We start from the raw sequence: 19,611 nt of genomic DNA on the forward strand, positions 1-19,611 counted from the left end.
AACTGAGTGAAACTTTGGACTTTAAGAACCTGAAACAACTATTACAGCCAGTATAATAAGGTCCCGCAAGACACAACTTGTGGGCTAGTGCCATTACAGCCTGCCCCCCAACACAGAAATACACTAGCAACTATGGCATTCTACTGAAGTTTTTTCAAATGAATGATTTTTAAAGCCCAGTGTTTAGTGACAGAAATTTTAAAAAGCGGAGTATTCAAAAGTATCCTTAAGACACTTGAATTGCATTAATACATTTTCAAGTGTATAAAGCAGCAGACCTCTAGACTGTAGAATGTCTTAAATATGTTTTATGCCACTGAATTCAAACATTCTATGAAGTATGTAGTTAAATCAAGGTCAATCAAAGGAATGTGACACACAGTGATACATAATTTGTGACTTCATGCTGCAAAAAATGCTGTTTTCCATGCAGTGAGGTTTATAATACCCTAATTTTGCTGCTGAAGACCATAAATCATCTCAGTTATGACAACTAAATTCCCAGTGTTCCCAAAAGGCTATTTCTAATTTTTACTTGCATCACTAATTAAATCACACTCAATGTTTTGGTTTCTTGAGAGGTTAGAGCCTTAGCATTTAAATCATAAATAAAACACATGCATCTTACATGCAACTCAAACAAGTGACGGTTGTACTGTAGATGCATGTCCTTTTTTGCACGTCCACGCCTACCCATCCTAGTACACTATGTATTATTTGTAAAGTACTTTATATCTCTCTTATAGGCAATAGGCCTACAAATGAAATGTCTAGGAAGCAGTATTTGATGTACGTAATTTGAGTCTTTTTCCTAGCCAATGTAATTGTATCTAACTTAATACCAATTTGATTTTATATTGTAATGCATAAGACACTAAGCCTTCGATTTGCATTTTTCGTTATTTACGTGTATTTAATATTGTGTTTAGGGGGTGCGGTGGCGCAGTGGGTTGGACCACAGTCCTGCTCTCCGGTGGGTCTGGGGTTCGAGTCCCGCTTGGGGTGCCTTGCGACGGACTGGCGTCCCGTCCTGGGTGTGTCCCCTCCCCCTCCAGCCTTGCGCCCTGAGTTGCCGGGTTAGGCTCCGGTTCCCCGTGACCCCGTATGGGGACAAGCGGTTCTGAAAATGTGTGTGTGTGTGTGTGTGTGTAATATTGTGTTTAATTTTATCACAAATATGCAAATAACTTTTTTTCATTTAGGTATTCACTGCTTTTTAGATCATTTTTTTACGTTTGACAATAGAAAAGTAAAAGTAGTAAGTCCTTGCTGCGTTTATATAGTCTGATCGCAACGAGATAAAAAAATTAAATGTAACAAGCAATCATAAAGAAGCATAATTTCGCAATATTTTAAATTTGCAGTGTGTGATCGGAATAGTTTCGAACAGCTATGCCGAATGTGCACAGCACCGACTTCTACTTCATCCAAGTCACCACCATTCATACATGGATAAATGTATGAAACATGTTACTAAATGACTATATGGACAGGTCAAGCAGGAAAGTGGAAGTGATTATATAGTTTATTATATATGGTAAGGGAGTTGGTGTATTTTCTCACGCAGAATATTGTGCATAGTGTAGCTTTGGGTCGACGATAAAGCCCTATTCGTTATTACACGGTGGCACCGACAAACAGCTTCAGTCGAATTATTCTTTTCAGATCTCCCTAATTTCTTATTATTAAAAGTCGTGCTGATATTACAGTAGTGACAAAAATTTTAAATGATTTCTTATTCATTATTTCAACTCTCTTAATATATATTTCATAGGTCTGTGTTAATTAAAATTAGCTCTATATACAGGTATACATACAGTATATATTATATAGAGTGTATAGTATATAATTCAGTGTTTTTATTTTTTATTGTTGCTTCTTTGTCACTTTCCACTAGTTTTAGGCTATCATCGAAACAGTTTTTTTAATTAGTGCCTATCCATTTTTGTATAACCGGAAGTGTCTCATTAACATAAAAGTATATAAGACGACAAGCTCATTAATATTTTAAACACTGTATCGGCGTAGAATGCATGATTCCATGAATACTTTTAAAATAAAACTTTATTTTTTGTAACTCAATTGAAACAGAAAAGTAAGTAAACTGCAGGTAAATATTTCAAGGCTTTTATTTGTAGAGTGTAAAGTAATTGACAGTCCACCGAAACACACACACACTGTCTGAAGCCGCTTGTCCGATACGGGGTCGCCGGGAGCCGGAGCCTAAGCCGGCAGCACAGGGTGTAAGGCTGGAGGGGGAGGGGACACACCCAGGAGGAGACACACCCCGGACAAGAGGCCAGTCCGTCGCAAGGTACCCCAAGCGGGACTCGAACCCCAGACCCACCGGAAAGCAGGACCCGGTAAAACCCACCGCGCTCCCCCTAGTCCCTTGCAATGTCACATGAAAATGCAGCTTTTCTTCAATTTTTTAAAACTTTATTACACTATTTTAACTAAGCTAAGCTTTCTATAAAAACGAATATTTCTCTAAGGATTTAAAACGTCCAGACGAAGACAGCTGCGATTGTTTCTAATGAAATCATAAATCAATGAACTGATAATGTCACGCACACCACGATAAATAACGTCTATAAATTTCTATAAATTTTGGTTTAATAATATAATAGCTGTAACCCTATGATAGGGTCTATCCATTCACAAATTTCATCTGACAAAAACATCTCAGCATGTTTGAGACTGTCATACAGATGAAATATTCACAGAAACCACGATGAAGATCCTGTGATTTCACTGCAAAAATTATGGAACGCTTCTAAAATATATTTTAATGCAAGAACAAATATATACAGTACAAATGTATTTGCTTATAGCGATTATGTAGTCTCACTCTATAAACTGCTATTTAACCTATTATTAGTAATAACAGGTTGAACAGACATAAAGGAGGAATAACAGCTGTCTCAGCTCGATCTATTAATGCATGAACAAGGAATATGAAACAGTTTGCCGTTGTTTGTTTTATTAGTTTTTGCACTACAAATCTATGACCAGAAAAAAGGCAGTACAAGCCTTCGTTTTTATTTTATTCAAACTATCACAAGCAGCTCACATATAAATACAAATTCCCAGAATTAGAAAAATCAGACACAGAACAAAAACTTGAAAGGGAGTTGGACAAGTGGCAATATACTTTTAATTTTAACTGAAAAGTGAGCTGTCATCGGTATTGACGTTTTTGAAGAAGCCATATTAGTTCGCAATTCAATGAGCACTTTGAAGAACTCAACTTGAACATTATATTATCATATAATCGTTAAACACGTTCATATGTAGTATTATCTCGTTAGTATTCAAAACCATGACTAGTAACGCCATTAATCTCAATCTGTATCTGGTCAATAAAAATCTCAAAGACCTAACCATGACCCTCTTCCTCTGTGTTTGTGCGTCTGTGTACACCAGTGTTTTACAGAATATCTCAAGTTTAAACATATAAAAACTGCAGCAGTATTTAAAACATGTAAAAATAAAAATGCAACTTCTTTATCATTTTCCTAAAAATATTATGACGGGGTCATTTCAGGAACGCAAACTCGGTATAACTAAGGGATCGATGAAAAAGTAATACATTTATTCTCCCTGTAAGGGTCCATTGCACGTTATATTCCGCGTATTAAAAAATACAAGTAGCTGTTCAGAAACACAAATTCAAAACGCAATTGGACCATTTTTTCGTAATACAGTACCATGTGAGCGTTGCCATATTTGCCCTGCAGAATAGTCGATACTTGGTGCTGGGCTGTTTTTCATTTTGTTTATACTACTTTTGGTGTCTGGATAAAGTACTCAAGAAGCCCAAGCATAACTGCTGCATGAGGTTACTTAATAATATGTGACTATCGTTAATTTTGAATGATGCAATTCTCGGAAAATGTTCACTTAAAAAGAAGCATAAAAGCCTTTGTGTAAACGATTTGTTGCACGTATCTATTTTGTTAGGAACACTTGCACTCAAAAAATTCATGTGCATAGTTACTAATGTGTATCTTTACGTATTATTTGTACACACTGTTCATAATAAAAACAACAGTCTGTTAATTTATGGTTTGTGGTGAATGAAGAATGATCACGCCGCTGGGGAAACAGGGAACACTTGTTACCTCGGCATGATACAATGAATGACACATATGTGTGACGCTGCGCAGCGCGAAGAGCCCACGGTGACTGGCGTGTTTATGAGGAAGCGCTCGCGCGCACGCTGTAGGTGGTGTGTACGCGCTCGCAGAGTTAGAGTTGCTGTGCTCGTCTTCCTGTGTCACTCAACCCGCTCCTTCAGCGCATCCCTGCACAAAGCGCAGTGTCTGAAATCCAGGGCTGTAAGCAGTACACGTACGGGTAATAGTACTGATAGGCCCGGAACAGGGAAGCGCCGGACGATGAGGCGCTCAGCTCCTCGGGTCCGTACTGCCTCTGGTCGTTCCTCACCAGCACCTTCACTGCCACTTTCTTGGCTACGACTGGGGGGGAACTGGCTGCCAGCTCGGCCGCCATCTGTCGCCGTTTAGTTTTGTATCTCCTGTTCTGGAACCAGATCTTCACCTGGGTCTCTGTCAGCTTTAGGGCTCCGGCCAGGTCTGCCCGCTCGGGACCGGACAGGTACCGCTGCAAGTTGAAGCGCCTCTCCAGCTCGTAGACCTGCGCGTGAGTGAAGGCCGCTCGGGAGCGCTTTTTGGCGGATCTCGGCTGCTCCTCCGGCCTGCTGTCGTCCGCCTTCTCCGGGCCCGAGTCCGGTAACCGTCTGCGCTCAACTGCGTCCAGAACGGAGAGAGACCTCGAGGTTATAGTACATACTGGAAGCGTGACAGACCTAACCTACATGTCAAATACCGCAGGTTTTAGCAGAACATGCTAACAGGTTCGACCACCCTGAACGCTTACATTTTTATGGCGTCATAAATTTCAACTTCAAAGAAAAATGGTAGCACTAACGGCTCGTGAAACAAGTCCATACATTCGTTCTCATCTCTTACATAAATCCCAAAAAAACATTTGACAGATTGGTTTAATGGAAAAAAAAAAAAACTTTATAAAGTAATGTTCATGTTTATGAAGAAAATTATGAACCCGAAAAATTACTAATATTTTAGGCAAAATCTATAAGGATCTTTGGTCATTTACTGCGTTCACCTGAACGTCCAGATGTAGAAAATAATCATATAAATGCATCAACTTAAGAAGAAAAACTGGTTTACAATATTTCTTCTTGATACACATTCACACTTATTCATTTATCTGAAGCTTTTCTCCAAAGCGACTTATAATGATTCACAAATTTGTACAACTGGAGAACTTTACTGGAGCAATTTTGGGTGAATACCTTGTTGCTCAAGGAGGTGAGACTCGAACCTGCAATCTTTGGGTCCCGTAGCGATACCCATTACACCACCAGCTGCCCCCCACCTGCTACTTACTATGCTTAGAAAAAGCGAGACATTTCTGTTATTTGAGTTGCACGTTGATGATTAAGGCGGATTTATCATAACAAAAACTTTTCTGTCATCAATACCAACTGTGTATCGGTATCGGAACGTGCGCTGAATGGTCCTGTACCTTTGCGCAAGTCCTCGTACTCGGGATCCTCTCCTGTTGACTCGTCGCTGCACGAGTATTCCTCAGACACACCGCCTTGTCGCTGGCACAGTCCCGATACCACCCTGCTGCCCTCGGAGCTCTGGTTCTGCTCACATGGAGCCCTTTTGTGCTGTTCACCGCTATCCACAGCGGAGACACCGGGGTAAACCTCTCTCCTAGACCCGGCTCCCCCCTCCAGTGCGTAGACATGTGCTGATTCCCGGGTGACAGGAGCGGTCATCCCAGAGTCCCGTCCTCGGGTTAGTATGTGATCGATGGAAAATGAACTACCACTTCGCGCCATTTAAGGCACTTGATGCACTCCCGTTTCTAAATGTGTTACACCGCAGACCTGCGCTGGAAACAGCACACCAAAGCCGCGCGCACTCATCCAAAATGTCCGCTCACGCAAAAGCCGATCAGCCGATCATTGGGGAAGTTTGCGCACTTTCTTCTCTTTCTTTGTGTAAATTCATTGTGGCGAATCTCTTCCGAGCCCAATCAACAGCAAATTTGTCAAAAAGTGTCAGTGGTTCTGCTAACACGGGAACGCTGAGCTCACTGGTGATCCGCTCTTCGAGGCTCCGCCCTCCTGCAACCTTCGTCGATGGAACCCCCGCGACGCTCGCCTGCTCTTGCGGCCTTCGCAGCGCTCACGCCTCGTTTCCAGCGCGCCAAAGTGAATGCGGCGCCCACCCTGCTGTAGATGCAATATGTACACGTAAAATAATGCGGGACATTACACCACAGTAGTAAGCAGCGTTGGAGAGGAGGCGCTTTCTAATATCCAAAAACAGGAATCTCAGATTTTCAGTCTACCTTAATATCGGACCTGCGGCATTAGGTGTATCCGACAGTTGTGGGTTTTGAACAACATCTACCTGAGGAGAGTGCTGCCTGAAATCAAAGGTCCTAAGGGAACTGGACGATATCTAAGTTCTGCTTTAAATGCATTGTTTGCTGTTGTTTACTTTATTTTATATGCCTTTTACGATTGCTTACGTGTGATAACAAGCATACTGTTTCATACTCATATCTTTTGAGCCTTGTGAATGTGCTTTACTGACTGAATTGATAAGTTACACGTAAGCCTCATGTACGTACGTTTATGGCATATAATGTAAAAGATCTTATATTGTAATATTGTAACGGCGTCTTCCCGGTTTCGCCGCGCTGCAGCGGTGCGCGCAATGCAGGATTCGCCGAGAAATTGAAAATCAATGGAGCGCAACATCTCAAGGGCTATATGGCTGAGAAAACAAAAAGGGATGAAAGATGCAAGGGTACGAAAGAATCACATATTTCTGGGCATAAAATAAATGCAAGTATATGTGCCATTACATAATGTAGACTGATTTTAAAGATTTACGCGATTATCGATCGTTGAAAATACCGAAGCAGATTCTTTTCATTTACAACATTTTCATTTACATTTCATTTACATTTACATTTATTCATTTAGCAGACGCTTTTCTCCAAAGCGACGTACATCTCAAAATTGCATTATGTCAACAAATAATTAAAATCATTTTAACTGTTACTTTTGCTAACCTTCATTTGTCGGACGTTTTTCTCCAATAAGACTTTCGATATTAAATCAATGACTGCAATAGTTGTCCATTTACACAACAAGGTTTTTTTACTGTATCAGTTCAGAAGAAGCATCTTAACGGCGCAGTACAACAGACCACGAATCGAGAAGCTTCACGGTATGAAGCGCCTTGCTACAGTCTCTATCTCAACTCATCTCAAGTTTTTCAGGATAACAAACTGTCATTTTCCCATCTGCTGTTATTTTATCCAGATATACACTTTTTAAAATTACAACCTTGGTACTGAAGGCGTCTTTCAGAAGCTTTAGGTTATTTCTTGTTTTTAACAGCTTTTTAGCTGGTGCCTGTTCTGGCTCCTATTCCTCAGGTGACACGTTAAAGTCTAGCTTTGGAACCTAAATACAATTTTTATTAATAATTTATACTAACCTATTAAATGTCGCCCTTGGGATCTCGTAATACCTGACAGAGAATTAGAAATATGATCAACTCAAATTAATTATAATTAGAATAATCATATCATATCAATAATCACATCATGGTTCTAAACTGAATGGGAGGCTGTGACTAATGTATCTTGTAAACATGAAATCGGAATTTCAATGTTTTAAAGACTGAAAAAGTAAAAACTTTATGAAATCATTAGGCTACTTTATTGCAAAATTCACAGCCATTACTTTTTCTGTATTTATTAATGACAGTTCAGCTGAAAATCGTTGAGGAACAAAGATTGCTGCCTTAATGAAGAATGGGCCGTCTAAAAACACGGAAAAAAAAATTAAAACGTAAATAATATGTTGTAAGACATTATTTCAGGAGTAAGGTTCGGTTCTAAATGTTCTAAAATTTAATAAGCATGTATGCGGGCAAATATGTGTGTGTGAATAAACAGACTAAGTGCAGGGTTTCCCCTATTTCAGTCTCTTGGCTTGGCTTTCAGACTGTGCCCAGGGCCATGCGGGCACCGTACGGGCAACCTGCGGGCTCCGCTCCTTCACACGGGCGCGCACACGGGAGCGCGACCCAGGGAAACGCCCAGAATCTCTACCCATCATCACTATTCACTGGGTCTTATAGCGCGTCTATTTGGGAACCGAGTTCATTTTAAGAATCATAAAGTGGGGAAAGTTTGTTTTAAAAATGCGTTGTCAACGGCGTACGTAACAGGGTAAGAAGGTAAGAAAAAAAGTTGAAAACGCACTATTTGGCAAGAAACGCCTTAAAACCGAAACCAAGTGTTTTCATTCTAAGTGTATTGTAAACTTCTGTCTAAACTGTATTTCTGAATCATAACAATTTGTGGTACGTTTCACAGCTGCTTGTAAAGTACATTATTATTTTATTGGGTTTAGTGGACCGTCGGCAAAACTGACGATATATTTGCGTTTGTTCTGCATTAAGAGGAGCACTTTGTGTAAATACATAAAATTTCCTATTAAAATGTTTATACGTTTCTCCAGAATTTTGCTAAAATTAACTAAAATTTGGGTGATCTGAATTCAGACGGTATTCTATTGACTTTTTTGAAAACCATAAACGATCGGTCACTGGAAACACTGAGTATTTAGCGCCACGTCGTGGAAATACTCGGGATTTTCAACAGCAGCAACAAAGCCTTTTATTTTAGTAAGAGTGTAAAGGTCTGCTTTTATAGTAATTAACTTTAAGTCGTTAAGTTACTCTTCTTTATTTTCAGAATTGAATGTTTTTTTAAACGGAGCAGCTGGTAGCGTAGTGGTTAGAGCGCCTGTCTTTGAACCCAAAGGTCGCAGGTTCGAGCATCACCTCCAGCTGTAATACCCCTTGAGCCAGGTGCTTACCCTCAATTGCTCCAGTAAAGCTACCCAGCTGTGTAAATAATTGTAACCTTACCATAGTAAGTCGCTCTGGAGAAAAGCGTCAGCTAAATGAATAAATGTAAGATTAATCTCAGTAGCGCGTACAACAGAAATTAGTATTGTCCTCTACGTCTTTTGCCGGGTCTCAGTGCGTGCGTGTATTCTCTACCTTTCTTAAAGCTTTCCATGTTTGCACAACTAGATGGCGAGATTTCCTCATACTTTCATCATTTTTGTTGCTCCTATGATAGAAAATATAAAAAATGTGTCTTTGGCTTTCCCAATTTTTATAAAATTTGAAAATCATTTTTAAGATGTGCAAATTACCTTGGAAATTGACAGTTGGACAATGTCTGTTACTGTAAATATGTACACTGGGCCCTCAACTTTCAAACACAATTGCGATTGTGACTCTGTATCGCAATTCGCTTATAATTCCAAAGTGACTTTTACAACTACTTGCAGTTAGTGAAACTTTAATAATGCTTATTAAATTATGCATATGCATATGGACTAAGTTCTGTAAAAACCTCAGAAAAAGATATAATAAATAAAAATATTCTTAAATCCCCTCAGCCACTCACTGTAACGCATTCTCCACAACTTCTTGCCTAAATTAGGGTTGCAATACTTTTCAATCCATCCATAATCAATAACCACTTGTGCAATGCAAGGTCTTGGTTGTCCTGAGACTTGGAAACAATGTGCAAGTTATTGTACACCCCACAGTGAAACGGTTTGATTTCTTTTTTTTTCTTATTAGTTTTAATTAATTAAAATAGAAATTCATTTCAGATTACTGCTTCAGACCGCTTTCAGCTTTCTATAGTATTTGCATTTAGATTAATACATTTACCTGATGTATTTCTCTAAAATGGCATACAGCTACAATGCTATGTATGTATACTTACACTACATTGATTTTTTTAGCCATTTATACAGGTTGGTAATTTTTGCTGAAGCATTTTCTGGTGCCACAATTTATTTACAAGATCTTTGTTTGATTTATTTGCAAGATTTGTAAAATCTTGGAAAACTGAAATGCTTTGTAACATTTTTCATTTTAACATTCCTAATTGTTAAACTTAAAGCTACATTAAATTAGAAATAATTTTAAATGACCAAAAAAATTCACAAACCCCTATTGAACATTGAATGCTAACTGATTAATTTTATAAACATGTGCATCTGTCATCCTGTCATTGATCACTTAGAGTCAGGAACTCCAGATACAAGCTGTAAACACTGTAGAAGTAAGTTGATTGACAATATTCTAGAGCGTTATTCTGTTTCCTCTTTTTGCAGGTGTATTTTACTGCCAGATAAAGGATGGATGTGGAAGTGCACATGGCTTTTGTTCCACCATAGACAGAAATTTTAGAAAATAACCAGTAATGTTTGTAACTCAAATCTTTTTTTAATGAAATGCCGGTGTAGTTGTATGTGATATAGTTAAACCTATGGTCACAGAGCATATCAGTTTGATTCCAAACATTTTGTAGAAAATCTCAGAAAAAAAATAAATTTCATTGTGTTTTCAAATGTCTGAAATCCATAGATCACTCCAGGATCATAGTTTACTAGCAAACTTTAAAAATATTTGTATCTAATTTTATTTTCAACACACTCAGTATTAGTAATCTGTAGAGAGTTCTGCAACGGTCCAGCACAAAGCATGTAAACAGCAAGTGGACTGCAGCGTCTGACTGCTGTTATACCGCTGATACTAACCAGACACTTAATATTGTGGAATGTTTTTAAGTCAAAGTATTCCAGTCAACCAAAATCCACCCCTATTTAATAAATCGTATCAGTTTTTTACTTGAGTAGAAAACTTACCAGAGAGCTAAACTGAGAAATACTGGCTTGCAATTAAGAAAGTACATCATCCCATAGTAAGTGGTTCAGTATCATTTTCTGTGTACAATTTACTTTCCGCCCCTGTATCTGCTGAAGAAAGTACTGAAGAAGCATCAAATTCCCAAATAAAACAGCAGCTGTACATATTTTGTTTCTTCACAAAATATCAACAATGAAAATGTCAATGTAAACTCCTAATATATCTACAAATAGGATGTCAGAATTGTTTTGCATCATTTTAAATACACAACAAAACTTGTAACATGGAAGAGATAGAACCTTTATAAGAAGGCTACTTAGAATTATGTATGTTTACATGCGCAAATAATGGTGGTTAAGGACACAGATTTGTAACTTGAAGCTTGCTGCTTTAGCTATTGAGTACATGTGTATATACATACAGTATTTACAGAAGATATGTGACAAATAGCTCTTTTTGCTTAACTGAATATGCATATGTTGTCAGTGAATAGTCAGATATTATATTTATTCATTTAGATAACACTTCACCTCCTTAAACAGCTTAGAATTTTTGCCTCTTTGATCATTTGGGAATTTTACACCAGTAATTCTGCATAAATGCATTATTCAAGGGTTATACAGAACTTCAGAATTTTTTGTCATCTAAGTAACAATGTAGTTGATGTCTTCTGTTGTCCAAATGCGTATCGATTGCACCATTTCCTTTCTTTAGATAATCATGCTGCGACTTATATACTTCTGAACTGAACAACTGGAGACCGCTATTATTATCAAGTGAGAGTTCAGTTTTCTTATTTATATCTGTGTCATACAAAAGCAAACATATAACATACAGTGCCCCCTTAGTATCTCACTATTAAATTTTCCAGTACCCTAAGGCAGGGATTAGGCTGATCAATTGGCCCAAGGCAGCAGGTGGTGCAGTGGTCAGAGCTCTAGCTTTGTAATATGGGGTGGCACGGTGGCACAGCAAGTAGCGTTGCTGTCTCACAGCGCCTGGGTGGCATGAGAGGATGTGGGCTCACTCCCCGCTCAGTCTGTGTGGAGTTTGCATGTTCTCCATGTTTGCGTGGGTTTCCTCCCACAGTCCGAAGATATCCTGTTCAGTTTCACCTGTAGTGTGTGTGAGTGACAGAGAGAGTGTGTTCCATTGGTGTATGGATGAGTGACCCATTGTAAGTAGCGTATCTAGCAGTGTAAGTCACCTTAGGGGTGTGGGCTAAGAACACTACATGGAGTTCGTTAAAAGTCGCTTTGGGGAAAAAAATAAATAACTGTAATGTGATTCCTGGTTTGAATCCCACTTCTGCACCAGAACCTGCTCGAGGTGCTTGTCCTCAGTAGTAAGAGCAGGATACGATCTTGCATAAATATTGCAGAACTGATGGGCTAATGTTGTAAGTCACTTGGACAAAGGTGGGAGCTAAATAAATGTTAATCATAATGAAAAAACAGGCCCGTGGCTAAGATGGCTAAGGTTTTCGCCTTCTCTGTTACAAGGATGTAGCGCCAGCAGGTCTGCGGCTCCTTATGCCGCCCGTGAACCCTACAGACTCACCCGTGAGAAGAAGCGCAGATCAAATGCGGCATGTGTCAAGGTGTGTGTGTCTGTTCGTCCCCACCCCCAAACTGCTCTGCCAGTGTACTACGAGGGGAACATGCAAGAAATGGATAATTTATTGCGAGCAACTAGGAGAAAGAGGTACGATGTCAATGTCACATTGTTCAGAAATCAGTAATCTAGGATGATCAATATTAACAAGCCAAAACAGCGATGTTTTCGCAGTTTTCATAAGTAAATGTATCGCCTCGGCAGCCCTAATGGACATGCACAAACATGCCCAGCACTTGGACTAATAGTTTGGCTTGATGTCTGAGATTAAAACCCTGTTACTGAAAGTCAGTGAGGAGCGAAAAGCCCAGACTGCTTTCATCTTGACTTGTGAAAATTGTTTTTCTTTTAGATGCATATATTTAACTCTGTTTGTTCGGCTATGGTGCAAGGAGAGGAAGATTACGTCGTTTTGTTTCCCTTTCTAAAACAATATTTTGTTATATATGTACCATATTTCTAGGGGGGACGCGGTGGTGCAGCAGGCTTGGCTGGGCCCTGCTCCCTGGTGGGTCTGGGGCTCGACTCCCGCTTGGGGTGCCCTGAGACGAACTGGCGTCCCACCCTGGGTGTGTCCCCTGCGCCCCGCACCGCTGGGGCTCCGGCTCGCGGCGACCCCGGCTCGCGGCGACCCCACCTGGGACAAGCAGCCCCAGATAGTGTGTGTGTGTGTGTGTGTGTGTGTGTACTATATCTCCAACAGTACATGCAACGCACATTCCTGGAGTAACTATATAAATAAAATACACACACACACACACACACACTTTCAGAACCACCTGTCCCATACAGGGTCACAGGGAACCGGAGCCTACCCGGCAACACAGGGCATAAGGCCGGAGGGGGAGGGGACACACCCAAGACAGGACGCCAGTCTGTCGCAAGGCACCCCAAGCAGGACTCGAACCCCAGACCCACCAGAGACCAGGACCCAGTCCAACTCACTGCGCCACCGCGCCCTCCTATAAATAAAATACTAATGATAATTATTAAATATACAAGCACCAATGTATGCGAACGGACATACCAGCAGTTCCATTAGAACTAATATCTATTTTGATCAAATAATATAAAACATTTTGGACTGTTAGTCATAGGGTGATAATTCCTTAGTTCATGAACAGATAATTTACAATTCTTGGATGCAGCGTTCGATATAAATTTATTCTTTATTTCTCCTGTTTGCTTCCTGCTGCTTGTTGTTGATAACATTTAAGCACTTTGGGGATATTGGGTGAGTTAGTGCCTCTGTAATAGATAGGATCTCCCTGTTTTCCACAGCCCACACACCCTGAGCCGGCCCTGCATCCTCAGACATCGCCACTGTCGCCAGTTCTCTTTACACTCTTCAGTGTTTGCTCCTCTTGTCTTCACACCGGGTATGGCCAACCGGCATCTGCAGCACGGCAAGGGATCGCCTAATCCCCGACAATGCCTTTGTTTTTTGTTTACATTCTAATAAATATTATTAAGTATTTCAATCCATATACCTGTATAGTGGATCACTGAAGCCATAAGTATTCAGTGTACTTTAAGAAATCAAGGATGGTTGCTAGAGGCAAGGAAAGAGATTTTCACATGGACGGTTGGGCCCTTATTTTTTCCACATCTCTCAAGTTACCGCATTACACGTACTTTCCGTTTTACCTATTGAACAGATATTTATCTCAAAGTTGCATTTTGGCTTTGTTTTTTTACCATAGCTTGAAGAAATAAAATCTTTGTTCGCTCTAGTTCAAGTTGATGTATTTTTTTCATTTAAAATGTAGAACAGAAATAATTGATGCACATTGCTTGATGTTAGCAGAGCCGTGTTTGTGTATATGGACTTAATGCGATTTTCAAGAATGGAGCACAAAAGCACTTATATTATAACTTTGTTTAATAATCGCATTATTTATCATTGTGCATAAGCTATGACAACGAAAGAACGTTGGATGCTGTAAATGTTAGAGCACAGGGATGTCACTGGGTCCAAGGCTGTGTCTTGGTGTCTGTTTAATGTCTTTCTGTTCCATTCCTGCTCCATTATCTGCTTCCTATCTTTTCCTGGCCTAGACTCATATATCGAGTTGATCTACCCTGTATCTGTGTGTAGGTGTGTGCTGTCCTGTGGCAGCCAGTTCACACACATTGATTGCATATTCAATCCGCCCTTAATCAAAAATCAAAGCAGCACACTTCCGCTGTTTGTCAACATTTTTCTTAGATTTTAAGTATTTCCTAAAGAGGATTATTGTTTAATGAAGCCATAAAATATTGCTATAATAATTAGTCTGTAATATTTAAATAATGCTTGTATCATATTTTCTACAAATAAATATGTAGGCTATCATAAAATGTGAAGCAGGCGATATAATCATAAAACGTAGACGACGCGTTATTTTGTGATGTTTTCAATTTGTACTTTTGGAGGGGTTTCTTTTAAAAAAGACATTTTATACAGCAGATTCTGTTGAATGGTTAAGAATGATCCTTTAACGCTGTTAACCAGTCCAGCGCTGCCTTTCTTTATGAAAACAGATTACACGCGAAGGGGGCGAATCGCGGAAGGAAATCCTTACAGATTTGCCTTTAATGCTTCAGAAGCTACATTTTTAAAGAGTTTTTAGAAACAGTAAACAGAGACGTGACGCTTATTTTGCACGCTATGCTGTGCGCTCTTTTTGGTTACGCGCCGATTCATTTTCCTTCCCTTGTGTCACAGAGCAGGCCAGTCTATTCTAAGGACACAAATGGCTAAACTTGTAGCAATAATGACCCCGCTTTCAAGCACCAGTCCCCCGCTGTACCTCCATGTATCCCGGCTATGGAGGAGCCTGAAGAGCGCTCTCCCCACCCCCCAATCAGCACCCCTTTCTCTGCGAACAAAAAGCAGGGAACAAAACAACACATGATTTCCTCCCATCGAAGTAACGCAGCCAGCTTGTTAGGATAATGCCCCCGCTCCTGCCTCATTTAAGAATATTTTAGGACGTCAATCTTGCAGCTCTTGGGATCTTTTGTTTTTGATGAGGACCCAAGCTTCCTACCACACACCTTTTGTTCATGACTCCAATAACGACTATTATGCAGAGCCCGTAACCCAACCCTAGCTGCCTATTTCAGCAGGGCCTTTAAGATGCTCAATGGCGTTGTCAAAGCTGCCCGATGTAGAATAACTTCCTTCTTTCACAGCACTTGGACAGTTATTACGAGTGAGTGCGGCTTGCCCTCTCTGTCTCACCCAGACATTTCTGAATAAAATCGGCATATGCGGACAAAGATGCGCCGCGCCGCACAGACAAGCGCCGAAAGTCCTTTTAACTTGTGGTTCCGTTAATACTAATTTTGTTTCAGAAACGCGTGAATCGTATAACACATTTAATCTTCTTATGACTTTCAAACATTGTGATTTCGGGGCGTGTGTGTTCACAAATATCAAAATATCTCATTATTTCAGCGAGGACCCCACTTCCAAAGCGCAAAATCGAGTACTGACAGTTTTCTGAGTTTTTTTTTTTCCCCAATATACAGAAGAGCGACGTGTTACTGCTCTTTGGATTGTAGAGGATTTAGCGTAAAACTGATCTGGATTAGTAGGTTCAGTGTGTGTGTGTGTGTGTGTGTGTGTGTGTGTGTGTTTTAAGCCCTAAGGACTACCTAATATCCTATATACATATATATATAAAATGTTCTGTGCGTATATAATCCATTTTGTTCCCATCACAATTATGAATAGTTTCTATACCGATTACTTATAAAGTTGTTAGGCCTATACAGTATTAAATAAATATTGCAATTTCGTATTTCTTCATCCATATCACAGACAACAGTTTTTATTGTAATACTTTTTGCTGGGAAGTAATCCTGCGGTATACTTCATTTTCATTTTCATACTCACCAGAACAACATGTGTATGCTGACCCTGAATGTTACTGAAAGGAACAGGTCCACCTGGCTGAATTTTAATTACTCTTTTAAACTAATTCACAGTCCCGCCTTAAAACCTCAGTCTGTTTTAGAAATACTGCAGTGGTTCTAAAATGAAGTAGAAATGAACTGTTGACACCTGAACATGAAGAGGGTGTCAAAGGGAGAGCCCCAGGCTACCAAGCCCGAATGCCCTGCAGTGTTCCTTGACAGGAGGACACCGGAGTCCCTTGGTGTGCGGGACTCTGCGGGGACCCAGCCAGGTTAGCAATGTTTCCCAGGTTCATGTTCATGAAGGCGTTTGCGGCGGTGGTAGGAGGCAGAGCTGGAAGACTCGAGTAAGTGCAGCTGTAGCCGTTGTTATAGGGCGGGCTGCTGTAGGTGTACGGCGGGTAGCCGTTGTAGCCGTAGGCACTCGACCCCACACTGTAGTGTGAGCTGTAGTTCTGCGATCCACCCAAGCAGGGCTTGCCGTCTCGAACCAAAACCGGCACAGCCACCCTCCTGGGCGGCGGCGGGTGCTGATGTCCTGCCATCTCCAACGTTTTGTCCTGTCGCTGCCGTTTGCATTTGTATCTTCGGTTCTGGAACCATATCTTCACCTGCGTGGAAGTGAGTTTGAGGCTCGTGGCCAGGTGCTCCCTCTCGGGCGCGGACAGGTACCTCTGCTGCTTGAAGCGCCGCTCCAGCTCGAACACCTGTGCCTGCGAGAAGAGCACCCGCGGCTTCCTTCTGCTCCGCGGCCTCTGAGCTCTCTCCGAGTCCGAGTTTCCCGCTTCCTCACACTGCCGCGACCTCTCTGCCAGGCCACCGAAAGAGAATACACTTAAAATGTGCACAAGGAGATCCCGCACAGAAGAACGGCGTTTTGTTCCAGCGTCAGAATGTGCGGGACGATTAAAACAAACGCTGAATTTAATATTATGTTCTTAGTTATAGTTCAGAAGATTCGAATATTTAGAATATAACTAATAATAATAACCAAGAACAGAATAATAACTACTATAATAATAAATAACTAAGAACATGAATCATGATGATGATGTGTGAAATGTTTCCCGAGTGAATGTCCATACATTCAGGAAATCAACCTACACAGACGCAGTTTTCACACGGACAAAAAAAAAAAAAAAAGATCACACTTTAACAAATGTAAAACTGTATTTTTCGCACAACTGTAATTTTATGTGTATATGCCATAGAAAGTATTCCTTTATTTCCCTTTTTTTTTTTATAGGAACTGCAGGCTGTTTTTTCTAACATGCATAAGTGGTATTATTGCTTTCGAGTAAAACATCACGTCGCTAAATGACCGTTGTAAATTCATTAAGTTTCTTTAAGTGTGTGTTTTTTTTTTGTTTTTTTTTTTTTTTTTGCTGAACTTACTTTGTTTTATTTCAAATGCTTTTTGTTTAGGGCATTATTTTTTAACGCAAAAACGTTTTATACAAGTTCACACAAGTAAACAAAATAGTGGAACGCATAATAAAGCAAAAGAAATGCGCGCATATGCTCGTTTTTTTCCACATTTAGATGCAGCCTGTATTACTCACTGATGTCCCGACTTTCCACTCCGGCCTCCGACATACTAGGATCGGGGGTGTGGGCACACATGTCCAGAGACAGAGCGTCGTCCCGGCAAGGTGCTGTGCTCATGTAGGACATGTTCTCCTCTCCCTGCCCAGGGTCGAACGCACACGAAGTGGTCTCCCCGAAACTCTGCTGTTGCTGCTCCTGCTGGTGGTGCTTCAGCTCCAGCGGGAGGCGCGTGTGGCTGCCCTCGAGCTGCAGGGCTCCCGACTGCTGCTCCAGGTTCAGGATGTCTTTGACAGAAAACGGTGTCGATGTCGCTGGACACAGAAGCATCCTCGGCTCCTTTCGGTCACATCAAGGAAACTTCCCGTGCTGCGGAGGAGCCGCGCAACATCGAACCCTCTCACCTGATTGTTTGTTTAGACGGGCAGTGGGATGTAAACAAACATAACGCTTCTAATCATCCAGCAAGAGCAACAAAAAATGCGAAGAGAAAGCGAGGGCCGCTTGTTAGTCCATGCATGAAGAGGAGGGCTGGTCGACATGTGTGACGGCGAATGCATCCAGCTGTTGGCTGCTCTTGCTGGAGGCTGCGCAGCGCCTCTCGTGCTCAGCGACGTCATTGCGCTGGGCTGGACAGGGGTGGGGGGTGCGGAATGGGAGAACAACATTATTATCTGCAGAGCACCAAGAGACACAAAGACAGAATTTCTCAAATCGAAATTCAGCGAAGCCAGAAAGATAGCAGACAAGATGAGATCTGCAAAACAGGCAGAGCCGAACTGACTCCGAGGGAATTAAATCAGCTCGGAGGGGAGCTGCCAGGCTTATAAACTCTGTCAGCGCTGATTTACCACTGCTGATTCCACTGTGTACTTCAATGTCTTGCAAATATTAAAACAATTAAGATTGAAATATCAAGTTAGTAAAACACTTCTATCAATAAATGGTTTTTTAATGGATTCTTGAACATAAAAATTTGTGCCGTGCTCGCAACCGATGATCTGACTGACTGACCTCAGCAACACTGTGTCATGAATTTATGTTAGTGTTTTATAGCGTCATCATTAAAATGCCGTGTAATTCCAACGCAAGAGAGTATCACACCTTACAAACACAAACTGTATGATCATTAAATTGAGAAATGTGTAACTGGACTTTTCTTTCAAAAGATTTGGACTTTTTCTCGGCTGATTAAAAAAACGTGATTATAGAAACAAATATTTCGTTATTTGATAGTATTTTAAACGAAGTATTGTAATTTCATGTCTGATTAGGAAGACCATGGTCACACGCGCCGTAAATCACGGTTGATTGAGGAGTGACTGACACGGAAAATCCATCGGTTTAGTGGAACCGCTTCATCCATCAAAGAAAAACCTTTTAAAACCCACAAATGGAATTTTCTGAAACAGAAACCGCTATTTAAATCATTCCAGTTTACATTGCAGCTCGGAGGAACTGTATTTAACACTCCCGTAATGTCTTATATTACGACTTACACAGCTCCTCTAACTGATGTAGTCAAAACCATATTGGAAGTTGATTATTATATCGCTCATGCATATCATTACAGTAAATAAAAATATAGATAACTGGTATATGAAATACGTAGAAATCTGAAACGGAATAGTATATATAAATAATTTATAGTGAAACTGGCGTGATGCGAGGAAAATGAGAACTGAGGTTTCTATGAAAAATAATAAAATCTGGAATTTCGAAA

At 40.6% G+C, this 19,611-nt stretch overlaps 2 protein-coding genes and 1 long non-coding RNA gene across 6 annotated transcripts; 1 reads left to right on the forward strand and 2 right to left on the reverse strand.

Moving 5' to 3' along the window:
• Positions 1-2,985: 2,985 nt before the first annotated feature.
• On the reverse strand, positions 2,986-6,312 carry nkx3.3 (NK3 homeobox 3). The gene is made up of 2 exons (XM_018766096.2): positions 5,575-6,312; positions 2,986-4,772 (listed from the first exon to the last, which is right to left on the reverse strand). Exons 1-2 carry the CDS (start codon positions 5,897-5,899, stop codon positions 4,297-4,299), a joined length of 801 nt encoding a protein of 266 aa, XP_018621612.1. The 5' UTR covers positions 5,900-6,312; the 3' UTR covers positions 2,986-4,296.
• A 1,492-nt stretch (positions 6,313-7,804) lies between these two features.
• On the forward strand, positions 7,805-14,059 carry LOC108942738 (uncharacterized). 4 transcript variants are annotated; one of them, XR_001966731.1, is made up of 4 exons: positions 7,805-8,324; positions 11,541-11,602; positions 12,329-12,530; positions 13,722-14,059. It is a non-coding gene; the product is annotated as an uncharacterized LOC108942738 (long non-coding RNA). The 4 variants fall into 4 exon arrangements; XR_001966732.1 differs by having other exon boundaries at positions 12,329-12,426; XR_001966734.1 differs by lacking the exon at positions 11,541-11,602.
• A 2,046-nt stretch (positions 14,060-16,105) lies between these two features.
• LOC108942724 (homeobox protein Nkx-2.5-like) lies at positions 16,106-18,984 on the reverse strand. Its single transcript, XM_018766194.2, has 2 exons — positions 17,906-18,984; positions 16,106-17,151 (listed from the first exon to the last, which is right to left on the reverse strand). The coding sequence occupies exons 1-2, from the start codon at positions 18,216-18,218 to the stop codon at positions 16,529-16,531; spliced, it is 936 nt and encodes a 311-aa protein (XP_018621710.2). The 5' UTR covers positions 18,219-18,984; the 3' UTR covers positions 16,106-16,528.
• Positions 18,985-19,611: the final 627 nt, after the last annotated feature.

This window comes from Scleropages formosus, chromosome 8, assembly GCF_900964775.1.
Source record: "Scleropages formosus chromosome 8, fSclFor1.1, whole genome shotgun sequence".
Taxonomy (NCBI): Eukaryota; Metazoa; Chordata; class Actinopteri; order Osteoglossiformes; family Osteoglossidae; genus Scleropages; species Scleropages formosus.

Bases quoted from the DNA above. Each gene is read 5' to 3' on its own strand.
- LOC108942724 (XM_018766194.2), bottom strand. From the start codon at position 18,218: ATGCTTCTGTGTCCAGCGACATCGACACCGTTTTCTGTCAAAGACATC. The intron at 17,152-17,905 runs GTGAGTAATACA...GTGGCCTGGCAG, and splicing joins AGTGGAAAGTCGGGACATCA to AGAGGTCGCGGCAGTGTGAG.
- nkx3.3 (XM_018766096.2), bottom strand. From the start codon at position 5,899: ATGGCGCGAAGTGGTAGTTCATTTTCCATCGATCACATACTAACCCGA. The intron at 4,773-5,574 runs GTACAGGACCAT...TTCTGGACGCAG, and splicing joins GTACGAGGACTTGCGCAAAG to TTGAGCGCAGACGGTTACCG.